At 49.7% G+C, this 17,500-nt stretch overlaps 1 protein-coding gene across 26 annotated transcripts in view; it reads left to right on the plus strand.

Moving 5' to 3' along the window:
• The window catches only part of baz (par-3 family cell polarity regulator), a 334,387-nt gene that overhangs the window by 258,008 nt on the left and 58,879 nt on the right, over window positions 1-17,500 (plus strand). For 23 of the 26 annotated variants that reach the window (XM_070127044.1, XM_070127040.1, XM_027356536.2 and 20 more), the window contains exon 1: window positions 4,276-4,402. The exons of 1 other annotated variant lie outside the window; for it this stretch is intronic. Coding sequence is in view for 1 of the 25 variants with exons in the window: in XM_070127059.1 (XP_069983160.1) it covers window positions 4,877-4,879 (3 nt within the window). In the remaining 24 variants the exon portion in view is untranslated. Of the gene's footprint in view, window positions 1-4,275; window positions 4,403-4,437; window positions 4,880-17,500 lie in introns of those variants that run through there. 2 more of the 26 variants (XM_070127041.1, XM_070127059.1) reach the window with 1 other exon arrangement.

The following is a 17,500-nucleotide window of genomic DNA, read 5'->3' on the forward strand; positions in this document are numbered from 1 at the left end:
GACGGGAGTGGGGGTGAGGGGAGGGGACATGAGGAATGGACGGGAGTGGGGGTGAGGGGAGGGGACATGAGGAATGGACGGGAGTGGGGGTGAGGGGAGTGGACATGAGGAATGGACGGGAGTGGGGGTGAGGGGAGGGGACATGAGGAATGGACGGGAGTGGGGGTGAGGGGAGGGGACATGAGGAATGGACGGGAGTGGGGGTGAGGGGAGGGGCGGCTGCATGCGGTGTGCTTTTTGCCTCCGACAATGAAAGTGAATGGAGGGGCGGCAATTATCTCCTCCTCGCGGTGCATGCGTGCTGTGTCCGGCTTTACGTGCAGGTCTTTTGTGTGTGTGTGTGTGTACGTGTGTATTTACGTGTGTGTGTGTGTGTGTGTGTGTGTGTGTGTGTGTGTGTGTGTGTGTGTGTGTGTGTGTGTGTGTGTTTGTGTGTGTATGTGTGTGTGTGTGTGTGCGTGTATCTTGCTTGAGTCAGTCCGGTTTTGCGCGATGGGAATTCTTTTTGCATCTCTCATTTCCCCTTTCATTATTTCTTCTTATTCATCTTCTGTTCTTTGATTCACCTGTAAGACGTGCGTTCTTCTTTGATTGGAGAGGAATGTCGCAGTCTGTCTTTCTTTCTTTCTTTCTTTCTCCTTCCCTCGTTGTCTCTCTCCATCCTTTTGTCTCGGTGGCCTCCATGTCTTTTTCCTCTTTTTTGGATCTCATTTCCTCACTCCTTGAACGAGGAAGTCGGAGGCAATGACTTCTCCCGCCCTTTTCTTCCCATCTCTTCCCCCCCTCCGCCCCCTCCGCCCCCTCCCCGCTCCCCAATCTCGCCCCCGCCTCCTCCCTTTCCCCACGAATTGTAAAACCTGCCTTGATCATTGCACTAGCCGCGGCAACCGAGAGAGAAAAGAAGAGGAAGAGAAAATTAGAGAGGGGAAAGAGAGGGAGAGAAGAAAATAATGAGAAAGGAGAGAGAGGGAGAGAAGAGAAAAATGAGAGAGGAAGAGGAGGAGAGAGAGGGAGAGAAGAGAAAATGATAGAGGGAGAGAGAGAGAGAGAGAGAGAGAGAGAGAGAGAGAGAGAGAGAGAGAGAGAGAGAGAGAGAGAGAGAGAGAGAGAGAGACGTAGAGAATGGGAAGAAGGGAGCCAAAGAGACAAGGGGAGGGGTGGGGAAGAAAAAGAGAATATGAAAGTTTGACTTTGAAGGATACACACGCGCGCATTTTTGTCATTTCTGCCATTTTTGCGTCTCTGGGAAAGCCGTGATTGATCCGTCCATTATGAGGCGTTTTTGCCGGATACTGCTAATGACTCTGTCTCGAAGGTCGGGCGGATCAGCTGGTTCACAGATGGCTGCGGCGCCCTTTGAAGCGTTCCAGCTGTGACACTTCGCCTTTGTTGGGATAGATACACTGAAGAAACCGTGAGTAAGAGAGAGAGGAAAGGAGGCACGGAAAGACAGACAAATAGACAGAGACAGAGAGAGATTTCTGTGTCTTACCGTCTTGTCTTTATTTTGCGTTTTTCGGTTCTGCAGTCACCTTTGTAGAACGACACAGCGTACTTTCGCCGTGTCGGAATGCTCGTGCACTTGTATAAAACAGAGTCAGAGAGAAAGGAAATTGGATCACATTATGATACTGTATTCACGTGCAGTAAGATCGTTCGTGCAGAAGTGATATTATTATGACCAATTATATTTTAGTTTTCCAATTGAACCTTATGTCTCAGTGTATCATTTTCGGTCTATTTTTCCCGTCAACTTACCGTTGTATATCTAGCTTTTGCCTGTTTCTCTCTTTAACGCTCTCCGCCTGTATTGTTTTCATTTCTTGGAAAAAACGATTCGTTGGATGTATCCTTGACACATATTTGCCCGCGTCACCCGAGTAGACCGCGGATTGTAACGTTGATATTCTTAATCCAACGAGTGTTTGTTTTGACGAACAGATGACAGAAAGGCATGGGGCATTGGGCATGAATGAGTGCCTCGGTTATGACGTTTATGAGGTTTAGTGGGAGTCTGTAAAATCTTTCGTTGACTCGCGAATTCCGCTTATGAGGAGGCGCGGTAGGCCTAGCGCGACCTCACCCGCTCGCTCGGTGTCTGTGTCTGTTTGTCAGGGTCTTTTTGTCTGCTTTCTGTCTTTCGGGGAACTCTTACTGGGTAAATGGGGATGTGTGTGAGAAGTTGGGCCTTTATCCAGGGGTGGGGAGCCTCGTCCGTCAGCCACGAATTATTAATTTCAGTGAATGAAAGTGTATTCACTCGGACTGAGCCACGACTTAACGAAACTCGTAAACCATGAACGAATTCCGCTTCGGAGAGGGACGCGTCATTAGTTTCATTATTTTACATATTGGCATTGCGAAACTTGGTTTATGAGAGCGGTGGTTGCAATGCAGATGTCGCGTGTGTGGCAAGACATTTCATCAGCGTCGTGCCTTGCTTGCGCGATCATTGGCAAAAGCGATATTGAAACAGCGCCGTGATTGTTATAATTGCGCGCGCAGCAGCGAGTCAGCGCTGTGTCATTAGATTTATAAATGTATTTGTATTCTACCGGCGAGATAACGACGGGTTTTATTATGATTGCGGCTGCGGAAGGGCCCGCGGAGGAGAGGGGAGAGGGCAGAGGCGCGCTTCGGAAAGAGGACGTATATTGGTGGGGGGGGGGGGGGCAGGCTGCACTTGGGTGTTCGTTCGAGGAACGGATATTCGCACTGGTTCGCGGGAGGCTCTGAAGGGGCTACGGAGGCGCCGGCGTCACTGCGCTGAGGTCAGGGGTCGCGGGGGTACAAATGAGCGTGCTCTCTGGGAGGCTGGATCCGTAGTTTTTTTTATATATATACAATTCTATTGTTATTTTTACCATGATTCGGTTGTTTGCCTCTTTGTTTAGCCAAGTGCATGCGCGACTTTCATTGGTGTCCACATTTCGTGCAAAGCACGGAACGTGTTTACCAATCAAGGTGAGGCGTTCGGCTGCGCACTTGCATTCCGACGGGGCGGAAGCCGCCGTCTGAATCCCGTGGAGTTTCGTCGGCGGGCGCGACGACACGGAATTTATCGGTTTAATGTTTTGCGTCATTGCGTGTTCTCCAGTTCAGTTAATGCTGATATGTTTGTTATCGCTGACTAATGACAGCGCGAGTTGCGGCGATAGATGGCGAGACTCCTCGGGTCGGTGGCGGCAGAAGATGGCTCGATCCGGTTGACCGGCGGCTGAAAAATCTCTCTCGGATTCGCATGAGTGCAAATCAGCAGAGAAAGTGAAACGATAATGAATGGAAAGCCTCTTTGCAGTGAATGAAATTCTCTAAAATTTCTGGGGCAGAAACAAAGTAAAATTTGATACAGTAAGAGATAACAACAAGGGAAGAGAAGGCCGATATCCGAGAATTCCGCGACGAGGCAGCGGGCCATTCCCAGAAGCGGATAGGATTTAGGATTCGGGAAAAACAAAGCGAACCGAAATCGAGCGAGAGATCCTCCGGCCGAACGACCTTCGCAGTCCACGCGCGCGAAAACCGTGTCGACGCCGTTAAGAAAAAAGAGAATAACAACAAAATACTTTTCGTTAACAATTTGGGTATATGAAAAACACAGCACGAATTTAACCAAATGCTCAGTCTCCGACACAGAAAGCAAATAAACGAGTTACAAGAAAGATTTGATAATGGTAGATTTTGTGCCTCGCCGCAGGAAAACAACAGCCAGAGATTCTCCCGTCGGAATGCCGCGATTTTTATACATTGTCGGAAATGAGGGATTATTATTGTCATTGTGCGATGGCTCGCTCATTCCGGCTCCTATTTTGCAGGGAAAATGAGGGAGGTCGAAGGCTGGGTTTTTGGCTAGTCCGTGACGAGTGACGTTCGGTGTTCGATAAGCATGATACTGGTTTTGATGGATTGAAGGTTTATTTTCAGAGAAGGATGTGATAGAACCTCATCGGATGTGCCAGCTTTGATGTTCATGTGATTTCTAGCTACGCGGCCCCTGGGGTGGGCTAGGTAGGCCCGAGTGCTTGGCAGAAGGCGAGAGCGGGGAAGGGAGGGGGAGGGGGAGGGGACTCAAATGAGTAGCTCAGTAGCCGCTGTGGAGGGGGAAGGGAGGTAGAGAGAGGGGGAAAGGGGGGGAGATGGGAATGAGGGATGAATGTATGTGAGTAGGGACGAGGGGGGTCAAGAGGGAGGGAGGGAATAGGGGGAGAGAGGGGGGAGGGGGCGAGAGGGGAGGAGCGGCATCGGGCGGGTGTTGGCGAAGGGAGGGAAGGAGAGGGGAGTCAGTGGTCGTTGTGACGCGGTCGGGCGAGGACGCGAACTGCATCTCTCTCTCTCGCTCCGTCATCCGCTCGCGAGAGAGTTAGCGATTCGCGCGGGACATTCCCTTCCATCGCCGTGCCGTGTAAGCTTTTTGTAGAAATCCTACCCATGCCGGCCATGTTTCGGAACTGCGTGGCGATCGTGGTTCGAAGAGCTGGGGAATAACGATAGGATTATATTCATAGTTTTGCTGTGAAAGAACCCAGGTGTGTGGACTCAGCGCGGCGGATTAGCCAATGTGTGTTCCAGCCCGTGACGTTTGGGCTTGACACCGAGTGATGTGTGACTACATGCGTGTGTGCACATCCGAGTGAACGAGTGAAGTTAACGCACATAGCACACACACACAACTTCAGTGGTGGGGTCTGAAGTGACCCTTTCAAACCCAGAATCAGTGATTCAGTCTGAAAAAATTGATAAGTGACTGGAAGAGAGTGAATGAGTGGACATCGCCGAGTCATCGTCTGAACACTGAAGTTGCGCAGAAAAGTGGCAGAAATAGAAGAAAAATAAAAAAAACAGAAAATCGCGTGTGTCACCTGGACTCTGCGTCATCATGGTAATGTTGATAACTCTTAGGTGACACTGCGGCATGTGACACCGACCTTGTGTCACCGCCGTGTCGTGTTGTGAAGTAAAGGGTAGAATTTGTGTGAATTTAATCAGGCTGTTTAGGAAAAGAAAAGGGCGGAAGTGGCCCATTAAAAATATATTTAAGCGGTTTGTTTTTTTGTTCTATTTCTAGGGTCAAGTATTGTAAGTTCATGGGGATTGAATATTTACGAATAGAGTGCAAGGATAGAGACCAGCAGTGGAAAGGCGAGTGTGTGACCTTTGCCAAAATGACACGCGCGCGAGGCCACGCACCGAGGCAGCCTCCGGTCCATATGTTTGGATAAGCATTGCGAACGGGGCGAGGGGGGGGAGGGGGAGGCAAATCAGGATGTATTTCAAGCTTTGTGGTTACCGTAGGCCTACCAGGACTGTTTATAATGGATGACTGTTCATGTTTCTACTTTCTAAAGTATTGTTGTTGTTTTAGTTTAAGTCTTCGCTTCGTCGATGAATACTAACACTCATGCGTCAGTGTGCTGACGTAAAAGAAGCAGCAGGCTATTATATTGCAAGCACGTTAGCTATGCAACACTGCAAATATCTGTGGCGGATTGCTTCTTGCTTAATGCAGTAAGAAAAGTTAGGGAGAGAAAGAGAAAGAGAAAGAGACTAAGATACAAAATATGAGAGGAAGAGAGAATAACAGGGAATAAGATATATAGATATGTATATATATATATATATATATATATATATATATATATATATATATATATATATATATGATTATAATGTATAATATATTATATATATATATATATATATATATATATATATATATATATATATATATATATATGATTATAATGTATAATATATATATATATATATATATATATATATATATATATATATATATATATATATATATATATATATATATGATTATAATGTATAATATATTATATATATATATATTTATATATATATATATATATATATAGAGAGAGAGAGAGAGAGAGAGAGAGAGAGAGAGAGAGAGAGAGAGAGAGAGAGAGAGAGAGAGAGAATAAGATAAAATATGAGAGAAAAGATAGATACATATAGAAAGAGATTGAGATTGCGAAATGGGCAGACACGGAGAGGCTGTGCGATGCAGCTATCTGGACCATCTTCAAACCTTATCGTATATACGTAATGACACTCCATTGTCTTGTTAACAGATTAGTTTTCCAAGCACCCCGATAAGCTCTTGATAGGCACAGCTGAACTAGTTTCTCATTGGACGCAGAAAACGGGCCAGAAAAGTTTGTGAACTTCGCCATTAACTCCAAGATTAGCTTCCGGTTGGAACTTGTAATTGCACTTGCTGGAAAAAAACACTAATGAGAGAGAGAGGGAAGAAGAGACAGACAGAGAGGCAGATAGAGAAAAGCTAGCGCGAATGAGAGAGACAGAGACAGAGACAGACTGAGACAGAGACAGACAGAGAGAGAGAGAGAGATGTGGACAGACAGACCGGCAGACCGACGTATCGATTTTGCAATGAAAATTTTATCGTCCTTTTAAAGGTTAGCGCGATTGACACACGCACTTATCCTATCCCTCCCCCTTCACTCCCTTCTCTCTCTCTCTTTCCTTCCTCCACTATTTTTCTCTTCCCCCATTCCTTCCCCTTCCCTCTTCCCCCATTCCCTCCCCTTCGCTCTTCCCCCATTCCCTCCCCTTCCCTCTTCCCACTTTCCCCTTCCCCCTTTCCCTCCCCGCCCTCTTCCCTTTGCCCCCTTTGGTTCAGGGCGTGGGGGAGGGGGGGGGGATGTGTTCTTGGAAGGGCGAACACTGACCCACACTAATGTCACGGGAAAACCCTTGTGACTAAGCCCTGTTGATGGGTTTATGCCTCAACGTAGGCCTATCATAAGAGTTTATGCGAAGGTAATTGTGTCAGAGGAGAGAGAAATAGAGATGATGAGAGAGAGAAGGGGGGAGATGAAAAAATAGGAGACATTTTCTATTATTCAGTGGTGTTTTATCAACACATTTAACGTGGCGAATGTTTTCCTTTCTGCCCCCCCATTGCTTTTCGATATTTTGAGGATACGTTTTCTCTGACTGACTCCTTTTATGGGATCTTTATCGGAAAGGCTTCATCGGGCTGTGCGTCATCGGCTTTGACTTCGGCTTCGCAATGCAAGAACGGGATTGACAGCGTCGCCTCAACATTCTCGGTGATAAGGAAGTCGGGGATTAAAATGCTGATCGTGAAATAGTTTTGGGCATTTTTATAAGGCGTTCGAGATTGGATCCGTCTTGCCCTGTGCATTTGCTTGCTTGCTTGTGTTTTCTTGTTTTGGACGGGCTTCAATTGCTTGACCACTTTATCGCGGTCTCTTCGTGGTTCTTCATCCTTTTCTTCCTTCTTTTCCTGTTTACTTTGTCCTCCCTCTTTATTTTCGTTCTTCCGTCCTCCTCTTCTCTGTTCTCTTATCCCTCCTCCCCCTCCTATCCGTTATTTTTTTCCGTCCTTCTTTCCTCCTCCCCCTCCTCCTTCCTCTCCTCATCCTCCTCCTTCTCCTGCTATTCCCCTTTCTTTCGCCACCTCCAGCCCCACCGCACCTGCAGCGACACCTCCCGGGACACTTCTCGCCGAGGAGAACCCGATATGTCGGTCGTCCTGCCGGGTTTGGGAGTCGGACCTGCCCTTCCCCCTCCTTGCACCACCCTTTTCTCCTCTTCCTCCTCCTCCTCATCGTCGTCGTCGTCGTCGTCTTCCTCGTCGTCATCGCGTTCTTCCTCCTTATCTTCGACATCCTCTTCTCCTTTTCATTTTCTCCTCCTCGCCTTCCCCTTTGCTCCTGGTAGCACACAATGCCCTCCCTCCTTATGCTGGCTGAGTGCGGGCCGGCGGGACCCTCGAAGGACCTGCCCCGCTTCCTTGTGCACCGGAGGGGGGGGGGGGCAAAGAGAAAGAGAAAGGACACACCAATTATAGAGGGAGTAATTCGATATCTGTTTTTTTCTCTCTATCTTTTCTCTCTCTCTCTCTCTCTCTCTCTCTCTCTCTCTCTCTCTCTCTCTCTCTCTCTCTCTCTCTCTCTCTCTCTCTCTCTCTCTCTCTCTCTCTTCCTTCTTGCCTTATATATTCCTCTTTTTCTTCTCCGGGTTATTTCGTTCCGTCTTGTCCATCTTTTCTTCTCGCCAAGCTCCCTGCTTTTCTCTTATCATTCTCTTCATCCCTGTATGGACCTCGATGCTTTTCCTTTCTCTCTCCTCTCATTCCTTCTCTCCCCGTCCCTCCCTTCCTCTTCCTTTTCTCCTTCCTTCTCTATTTCTCCCCCCTTCCCTCCCTTCCTCTCCCTCCTCCTCTTCTTTCCTCTCCTTCAATCTGTCCTCTCCTTCCCTCTGACCACGTTATCCGGGTTGCCTGCGTCTCCTGTTTCTCGAGGGCCGATTGAGTACTTTTCGCTTTCTGTTTGCTCTGCGTCGACCTTCTTTCTGTTGTCGACCTTTTTATTGAGAGATTTAATTGTTATAAAACGGGCCCGACGTCTCCGAAGCCGGGGCTGGGAAGCCTGCCCGCTCGCCCTGTTTGCCGTCACCTTTCTTTCCTTCTTTTGTTGTTTGGATTGGGCCTCGATTCCCTCCCTGCCCCTTTCCCTCACTTCCCCTCCCGACCCTCAGCACTGGGCCCCCCTCCCCCTCCTCCTCCCCACCGTCCCCAATACAGCCCACCCTTTTCCCACCCGATAAGCTGCGCGGTATAACTCTCTTTTTCCGCCCACCTCATGAGACCGTGTGGGTTTGTTTGTCTCATCGGGTGATATCAGGCCAAGGGATTGTGTTATCGAAGTGGTACAGTGTTTGTCGATTGGACCGGTGGGGGAAGGGGTGTAGGAAATGGGGGGGGGGGGGTCATATCAAGGGTTTGTGCTGATTTGCTGTGTAGGTATGCGGTGAGTAATTGTTGCTCGGGCAGGCAAGGCAATATTTGTCCCTGAGTGATTCGGGCGAGTGTTTGTCTCTCTGCTTTCGGTCTTCCTTCTATTTCTTCGCTTTTGTTGGATTATGTGTGACACGTCTTTGGGGGGGGGGTATGCACCACCGAGAGGGTGGGGGTGGCCATGTTTATTCAGCTTTATTTATGGCGCTAGTTAATGATTATGGCTTTGATTCTAGGTTTTCACGCGAATTTCTTATCGCCGTATCCCCAGCGATAAGATAACCTGCTGTGGGCGCAATCTGTGCATTCCCGAGGCCGAGGGAATGCGACTCATGTTACGAAATCCGGGGCTGATCAACTTGTCCCGCCCCGTTAGGGCCTCTTACCCTTGTCCCTCCTAGGTTTGCGTTGGCTGCTGTGCTTCGCTGTATTTTTTGTTGTGTATGTGCTTTTCCCGTGTTCGCTTTTGTGTGTTTTGGATTTGCCTTCTGCGATGCCATTTTCTCTCTCTGTTCTTCATTCTGCATTCCTGCTGCAACGGAGAATCAGCCTGTCGATACCCAAGGAATGCGAGTTGACATGCAAGAGCTCTGATTGTCAGTCGCCCTTTCTCCTATCTGGCAGCTCCCCCCCCTCCCCCCCTCTCTCTCTCTCTCCCTCTCCCTCTCCCTCTCCCTCTCCCTCTCTCTCCCTCTCTCTCTCCCTCTCTCTCTCTCTCTCTCTCTCTCTCTCTCTCTCCTCTCTCTCTCTCTCTCTCTCTCTCTCTCTCTCTCTCTCTCCTCTCTCTCTCTCTCTCTCTCTCTCTCTCTCTCTCTCTCTCTCTCTCTCTCTCTCTCTCTCTCTCTCTCTCTCTCTCTCTCTCTCTAATGCGAATCCCGCTGTAGACGTCTCCTTATTTACGCTCCGCAGGGCTTCCACCGGGCGCCAGACTCTCTCGGCCTTGTGGGTCCCCGAGAGGCGATGGCAGAGGTCTTTATCATCGCCTATCGCCTCTGACCTTAAATGGTGTCACGGCTGATTAGCGGTACAAGGTCTCGGCGGGGTTGTGTACGCTCGAGCATCGTGTACAATTGTACGTCGTTGGGCCGCGGTGTCCCGGCGCGATGACAGATGTGTGGCCGGGGTGCCGCGGGGAGCGGGTCGTGTCCCTCGTGGGTTTGGCGCGGGGTTTCCGGGCTCTTGGCGGAGGGCTTGGCCTTATTTGGGCGGGGCTCCGGGCTGGGAGAGGCTGCGTAAAACTGATCGGCTGTGCGGGTGGTCGCTCTCACCCTTCTGTGTGGCGTGGGAGAGGGAGTGAAAAGGGGGAATGTCAATGAATGACAAAATACTCTACCGTGTTGGTACTAAGGAACCCCACAATAAATAAACTAATATTTTTAATATATCTAGTTTGTGCATTGCGGTATTTTACCGTACAGTTAGGTGGGGGGGGGGGTGAGAGGAGATTCTATGGCAGAGCAAAAGCACCTGCATCTGCCCCAAAGGGCCATTTTAATGGCACTTTCCCGCAGCGGCACCGCGAAGGCCAGCTGAGGATTTCTAATCTGAGGGAAAGCATCCCTAGAAACAGACACGCAGACAGACACACACACCACACTCAAACACACACACACGCACACACACACACACACACACACACACACACACACACACACACACACACACACACACACACAAACACACACACACACACACACACACACACACACAAACACACACACACACACACACACACACACACACACACACACACACACACACACACACTCTCTCTCTCTCTCTCTCTCTCTCTCTCTCTCTCTCTCTCTCTCTCTCTCTCTCTCTCTCTCTCTCTCTCTCTCTCTCTCTCTCTCTCTCAAGCTTATAAGTAGAGGCAGACACCAGGCTTTTCAAATGTTCCCGCAGTACTAGTACGTGCGAAATTCGGAGCGAAAAATGTGTCAGTGGCAAACCATTGTTGTTTACACTCGTTAAAGGTGGAGAAGGGGGGGGGGCACGTGTTTTGGGTAGACACAGTTGCCCCCCCTCCCCTCCCCCTCCCCCTCTTTAACTTCACCACCTTTGCCCCCTCTTTGACTTCTTTCCTTCTACCCTTCCCCCCCCCCCTCTTCTGTTCCACCACCTTTGCCCCCTCCTCTTTTTGACTTTTCCTTCCCTCCTCCCCTCCCCCTTCCGTCCCCACCTCCCCTCCCCTTCCCCTCACGCCCCAGTCCCCGTCCATGTCCCTTCGGCGGCGAATGTGAGCGATGTGAAGCGCCTTGACTGTTGCCTCACACGCGGCCTTCTGTTGTCTTGCTTTTGTCTCCCTTCGCGACACCTGGCGCTGATGGATGAGCTAGGCCTATCAACTGGGAGGGGCAGTGAGGGGGGGGCGAGATGGTGTGGGAGGGGAAAGGGGAGAAGGGAGGAGGAACGCGGGAATTGGGGAGGGTTGGGGGAGGAGGAAAGGGAGGGTGAGACGGCGAGCGGGGCGAAAGAAGAGGGGGAGGTCAGTAGGCCTACAACGGTATAGGAAAGGGTTGTGATGATGGACGGGGAGGAGGGTGCGGGGTATGAATGGGTGTGGGTTATGGGGAACGCGTGTGGGCAGATTATAATGGGGCATTGAGATTACTTAGATAGGGTTAAATGATAGGCCTGCGTGCACCGTGTTATCGAATTTTATTGGGATCTTAGTTAATTATATATTTCGAAGAGATGTATGAAGCTGTTGGTCTTATCATTATGAAAACCATAGAAGAAATTTGAAAAGCCCTTGTCTTGAATTTTCAATTTTCCAATACATTCAATACTGAGCAACATTCATAACTCATGTGTCCGGCCCGCAACTCTCCCTCTTCCCCTGTCATGCCCTTTATTTCACGGACACATACGCACACTCATAAAGTCACGCGCGCTCGCCCCGCCCCGCCCCGTGAGAGACTTCGGCTGGCGAGGACGAGCTTTTACGAGAGGCCGCCAGACAATATCTTGCTGCGAACGACGCCCGTCTCCAAAGGACTGTTTATCTTGGAGGTCCTCGCCCCCCCCCCCTGCCATCGCATAAACAACCCACGGCGATTGTGGTCCCTGTCTTCCGATTGTTAGGGGGGGGGGGGGGGTTGACGGGAGGACTGGCACAGCTGTTGTGTCAAGGCGTCATATTTATAACATTCTGACACGCGCAACGATGGACTGAAACGGACACTTTTCTTACTGGCGATTGGCTTTTCCTTTTGTTGTAACTGGTTTTCCTTTTTCTTCATTGCCAGTTCCTCCTCTCACTCCTCCTTCCCTTCCTCCCCTTCCTCCTGCTTGCCCTTCTCCTCTTCCTCCTTCATTATGCTTCTCCTTCTCCTCTTCTTCCCCCTTTATTATTTTCTTCTTCCTTACCATTTCATCCTCCTCCTCCTTCTATTTCTTCTCCTCCTCTTCCTTCTTCTTGTCCTCCTCCTTCGTCTTCCTCTTCTTCTTCTTTCCTTCCCATCCCCTCCATTCTATCTCTTCTTCTTCTTTCCTTCCCATCCCCTCCATTCTATCTCTTCTTCTTCTTTCCTTCCCATCCCCTCCCTTCCATCTCTTCTTCCTCCCCATTACTGAGCTCAGCCAACACGATCTTTTTGTTTGTCCGAGTGACTGGTCCATCGCAGCGCCTGTTTGTCTTCGCAACTCGGCCGCAGCGCATTGTCTCCCGCAGCCAAAGGGTTAACGGAAAACCTCTGACGCGGCGCTTTTCCTCTCTGAAGACGTTGGGTTCTCTATTTTTTTACTTGTTTTTTTTCTTTATTCTGATGGGAATGAGGGGGAGGGGGAGAGGGAGAGGGAGAAGGAGATAGAGAGAGGTAGAGGTAGAGAGAGAGGTAGAGGTAGAGAGAAAGGTAGAGGTAGAGAGAGAGGTAGAGGTAGAGGTAGAGAGAGAGAGAGAGAGAGGTAGAGGTAAAGAGAGGGGTAGAGGGAGAGAGAGAGAGAGGGGGGGGAGGGAGGGGTTGTCGCGTTTATGTTTGTGGGTATTAGGATGTGATTTGCTTGTAGCTCTCGATTAAATGCGAGACACGCCAGCTGATAAAAGTCAAGGTCGATCTCTCTTATATTAACAGATAAACAGTCATCTGATTAGGAAGGGAAGATAGGGAACTCATTTGACATCTCTCTCTCTCTCTCTCTCTCTCTCTCTCTCTCTCTCTCTCTCTCTCTCTCTCTCTCTCTCCCTCCCTCTCTCTCTCTCCCTCCCTCCCTCTCCCTCCCTCCCTCCCTCCTCTCCCTCTCCCTCTCCCTCCTCCCTCCCCTCTCCCTCTCCCTCTCTCCCTCCTCCCTCCCCTCCCTCCCTCCCTCCCTCTCTCCCTCCCTCCCTCCCCTCCCTAACTCTCCCTCCTCCTCCCTCTCTCTCTCTCCCTCTCCCTCTCCCTCTCCCTCTCTCTCTCTCTCTCTCTCTCTCTCTCTCTCTCTCTCTCTCTCTCTCTCTCCCCCTCTCTCTCTCTCTCTCTCTCTCTCTCTCTCTCTCTCTCTCTCTCTCTCTCTCTCTCTCTCTCTCTCTTTCCCTCCCTCCCTCCTCCTCTCTCTCTCTCTCTCTCTCTCTCTCTCTCTCTCTCTCTCTCTCTCTCTCTCTCTCTCTCTCTCTCTCCCTCCCTCCCTCCCTCCCTCCCTCCCTCCCTCCCTCCCTCCCTCCCTCTCTCTCTCTCTCTCTCTCTCTCTCTCTCTCTCTCTCTCTCTTTCTCTTTTCCTCTGCATGTGTAAAAGAATACATCTCCTCATATTTTCACTAAGAATCGAGTCATTAATGGTTGGCGTGTTGGCTTGATTAATTGGGTCGACGTCTTAGTAGGTGGTTTATTGACGGGGAGATGATAAAGGTCATGTTAGGTTAGGTAGTCCTATAAGTAGGCCTATTTATTACCTTCTGGATGATCATTGATTATAGGTGAATGCCATTCTCTGCTCGTGTCTTCTTATTTGATATTGTTTTTTTATAATTTTCCTTATTTTTTGTGGTCGACTGTCTCCCGGAAGGCCTTGCTTCATTATTTTTCTTTCTTCTTTTTCTCTTGTGTGAGTTTGATAGACCGGTATAAACATTTTTTATAACGAAATATCTGAAGGGTTAGAAGAATCGAGCTGTGATCCACCTAAATTATCATATAGATTGCTGAGCTTCCAAGAATAGAAACTGAGAGATGATGGTGCTGAAAAAATGACGATTACGTTAGACAGCGCGAATGATTTCTTTTTCGGATCTTGAACGAAATTTCGGATTAGAGATAGAGCGTTACAAGGATCCGGATGACGGTCATTGTCGGTACTTATTTTTTTCCGTGTCGGTTGCGCGGTCGGTCGTGGCCGGCGGCAGGTCGTTCCGGCGGATGGAGGGGGTGTGCATGGAGACCTGGGGGGGCAGGGTTGGGCTGAAAGAGAGGCAGGACGATGGAGAGAGAGAGAGAGAGAGAGAGAGAGAAGAGAGAGAAGAGAGAGAGAGAGAGAGAGAGAGAGAGAGAGAGAGAGAGAGAGAGAGAGAGAGAGTGAGAGAGAGATGCAAATAAGGCAGAGTCAAAGGATAAGCAGACAGCCTGACGGGCGAGGGACAGCCCCGCCGCCCTCCCTTGGCGCCGTCGCCGTAACATCCCTTGGTGTGCGGTTGACCAAGCTCGGGTGTCTCGGCCCGGGTGTCACCTTCAGGGCGGATCCCAGCGCTCCCACACTCGCGCCCTGGGCCTCGTGGGCGGGGGCAAGGCGGCGTCTGCCCCGTCGCTCTCCATCTCATTTTCTCTCTCCTCTATTCTATTTTGTTTGTCCAGTGTTCCAATACCACTTCTGCAACCCCAGAGGAAAAAGAGTTCTCAAAAAAGAGCGGGAAATCGGACGCGCCATTGCCTCTCGGAGCAAAAACCGGGAATGTCAACAGTCCTGCCGCGCGCTGTGACGCCGCGAGGTCATGGGGTTTGTACAAGGGCGATTCCGAAGGGAAATTGCCGGGCAGCGAAGGCGCGCGCGGTGCTCTCTCACGGGCGGACTGGCTGGGTGACTGGTTGGTTGACTGAGTGGCGGAGACTTTTAACTGAGCTGACTTACCGAGGGAGCTATATCTTGGCGGTTTGGCGCTCACTTGAAGCTTATCGGACTGATATACTGACTGATTGCTCTACTGTATGGGGCCAGGTTTAGCTTATCCGTCTCGCTGATTGATTGATTGACTGACTGGCTGATTGATGGGTAGACTGGTTTAAGGTCGAGCTTATCTGACTTGTTCTCTCTGCCTATCTCTTCCCCTTTTCCTCCCAGATACAGACAGAAGAAGAAAGGGGGAAAGGGAGAAAGGGAGAAAGGGGGGCTACGGGACAGGATTTCACTACAAGTGCTGGTTTGTCACCGGTGATGGATGTGTCGAGGGGGGGCGTTTACAAGGGGGAAGGAGGGATAGGGGTTGCTGAGGGAGGAAGAGGGGGGGAGGGGGTGAAGGGTAATAATCCGGTGGTGTCACGTCAGGTCACAGCCAGCCTCTCGGGGTCATCGCGCGTCCTAGGTGGTTCCGGTGGTGATGTGTGTCTTAATCCTGGACGCTTCATGTCTTTCTTGTTTAAGCTTCATCTCGGCTTTGTCTGTGTCCCGATTATTTTGTTTTTCTCCGTATATGAAGCTTATAAATCAGTGAGTCTATCTTTATCCCTCTTTCATATTTTTGTTTTTCTTTTCTGCCTCGAAAATGGTGACACATTAGGCCAACTATCTATTTTTATGCTTTTACTTTCCATTTTTATTATTTTTTCTTGTTTAGTTTCTTGGAAATAACCGGATCACGGGCTTCTCTTTCTCCCCTTTTTAAATCCATTCTCTTATTGGCACTTTCTCTTGCGACTTTCTCCTCTCTTCTCCGCCTCGTCCTCTCTTCTTTCGCCTGCGTGAACTCCATTCAGTGAGGTCTTCTTTGTTTTCTTCTTCCTTGTTCTTGTGGCGATTAATTGTTTTTTCTCTGATTAGTGTTTCTGTTGGTGGAAGTCTTGATTGTATCTCGCCCTGTCTTCCTGGGAATGGGTTTATCTTTTAGCGTTCTGTTTTGTGCTTTCTTCTTCCTTGTTTGTACTTTTTCATGTTCTTCCCATCCTCTTTCCTCATCCTCTTCTCTTGGTTTCACCCTTTCCCTTTTATCATCCCCTCCATCCTATTCTCTCTCCCCGATCCATCCCCATCTCCAATCCTTTCTCCTTTCTCTTCGCCTCCACATCCCGTGCTATTCACATACATGTTTTTTTCTGATTATTCTTCTCTTGTATTTTCTCTTTCCCTTTCCCGGTGAATCTGTCGTCCCGACCTCGTCCTGTGCCCCACCTGTTGCGCGTCGGCCTCTGCGCAGGCGTGGTTCGCGCTATGCCCTCGTATCCTCTCGTCTGTTGCCTTTCCCGCCTTTTTCATCTTGCTCATTTGATGGAAAAGAAACTGATGAATTAGTAGATTTAGTTTCGCGGATACTGGCTTTTGTATTATTCGCGTAGCTCACGAAAAACGCCAAATAAGCCAACGCGTTTGGATGGGAATGTGAAAGGCATTTGCTCGAGAATTGCAACAATTAGATCGACATGGTGATTGATGAATGGGGGTCACGTGACGGATGGGGAAGAGAAGGAGAAAGAATAGGGAGAGGGGGGGGTGAAATTGGGAGAAGGGAGATCCAGAGATAAGATCTTGGTCCCGAGATGAATTGATGAGAGATAGGGAGATGAGAGGACATCTGCGGTTGGGAGAGAGGGTGCGAAGACATGTCGAAGGCGTGTGTCAGGGTGTCACGTCTTCCGGAAAGGGTGGAAAGGGGGGGGGGGGATTAAAGGAAGAGATGGAGGAGGGGCTTTGGGGGGTCGGGGGAGAGGGGCGGGGGGAATCGGATGCCGATATCACCGCGCGCTGAGCTTACTTTTGTGCCGAGAACTATAGCCGGAAGTGGTTTGTGGGGGTTAGGGGGTTGGAGGGGGTGGGGGTCGGGGTCACGTGGCAGTCGATCGTTGAGGTTGGGTCTTGGTTTGACGGGAAGATTGATCGCCGTGTTCTGGCTTTGCCTCTTTCTCTGTCCGTCTTTTTTATATAACTCTCTACCTCTTTTTCTCGTTATTTCTGCCTATCAGTCTTTATCTAGCTACGTGCAAAGTCTGTTTGATATATATTCATGTGTCCTCCAAAGCCTTACAAAAATCCTCAACTACTTTTACCTCCCCCCCTCCCCCTCCCCCTCCCCTCCAGCTCATGTTGGTTAAAATTCACACCTTCAATGAAACCCATATCCGCTTCCCGGTCGCCCGAGCTTTGATCAAATAACAGTAATATTTTAGTCGCACACAGCCACCAGATTGGTTTATGGTAGAATGGCATGTGCGTATGTGCGTGTGTACGTATGTGCGCATGTCAGTATGTATGTCGAGCGAACCTTCTAGGTCCCCCCCCTCCTTCTCTCCTCGATATTACCAAACAATACCCGGCAGAGACTACCTGGGTTTTATGTGTTTGTTAGTGTGTTTATTCGTCTTTGTGTATATGTGTTTTTGTGCGTGTCTCAATCTTTTATTGAAGCGGCCATTTTTTCTCGCTCTCTCTTTCTCGTCTCATTCTCCTTCCTCCCCCCTTCCTCTCTCCCCCTATCATCGCTCTCCCACCTCCCGCTCCGCCAACCCACCAACGTTGGCACGAGGAAAGTCCCCGATCAGCCTTACTGGAGGCGCCCCGTCACGC

This window comes from Penaeus vannamei, chromosome 11, assembly GCF_042767895.1.
Source record: "Penaeus vannamei isolate JL-2024 chromosome 11, ASM4276789v1, whole genome shotgun sequence".
NCBI classification, from domain to species: Eukaryota; Metazoa; Arthropoda; class Malacostraca; order Decapoda; family Penaeidae; genus Penaeus; species Penaeus vannamei.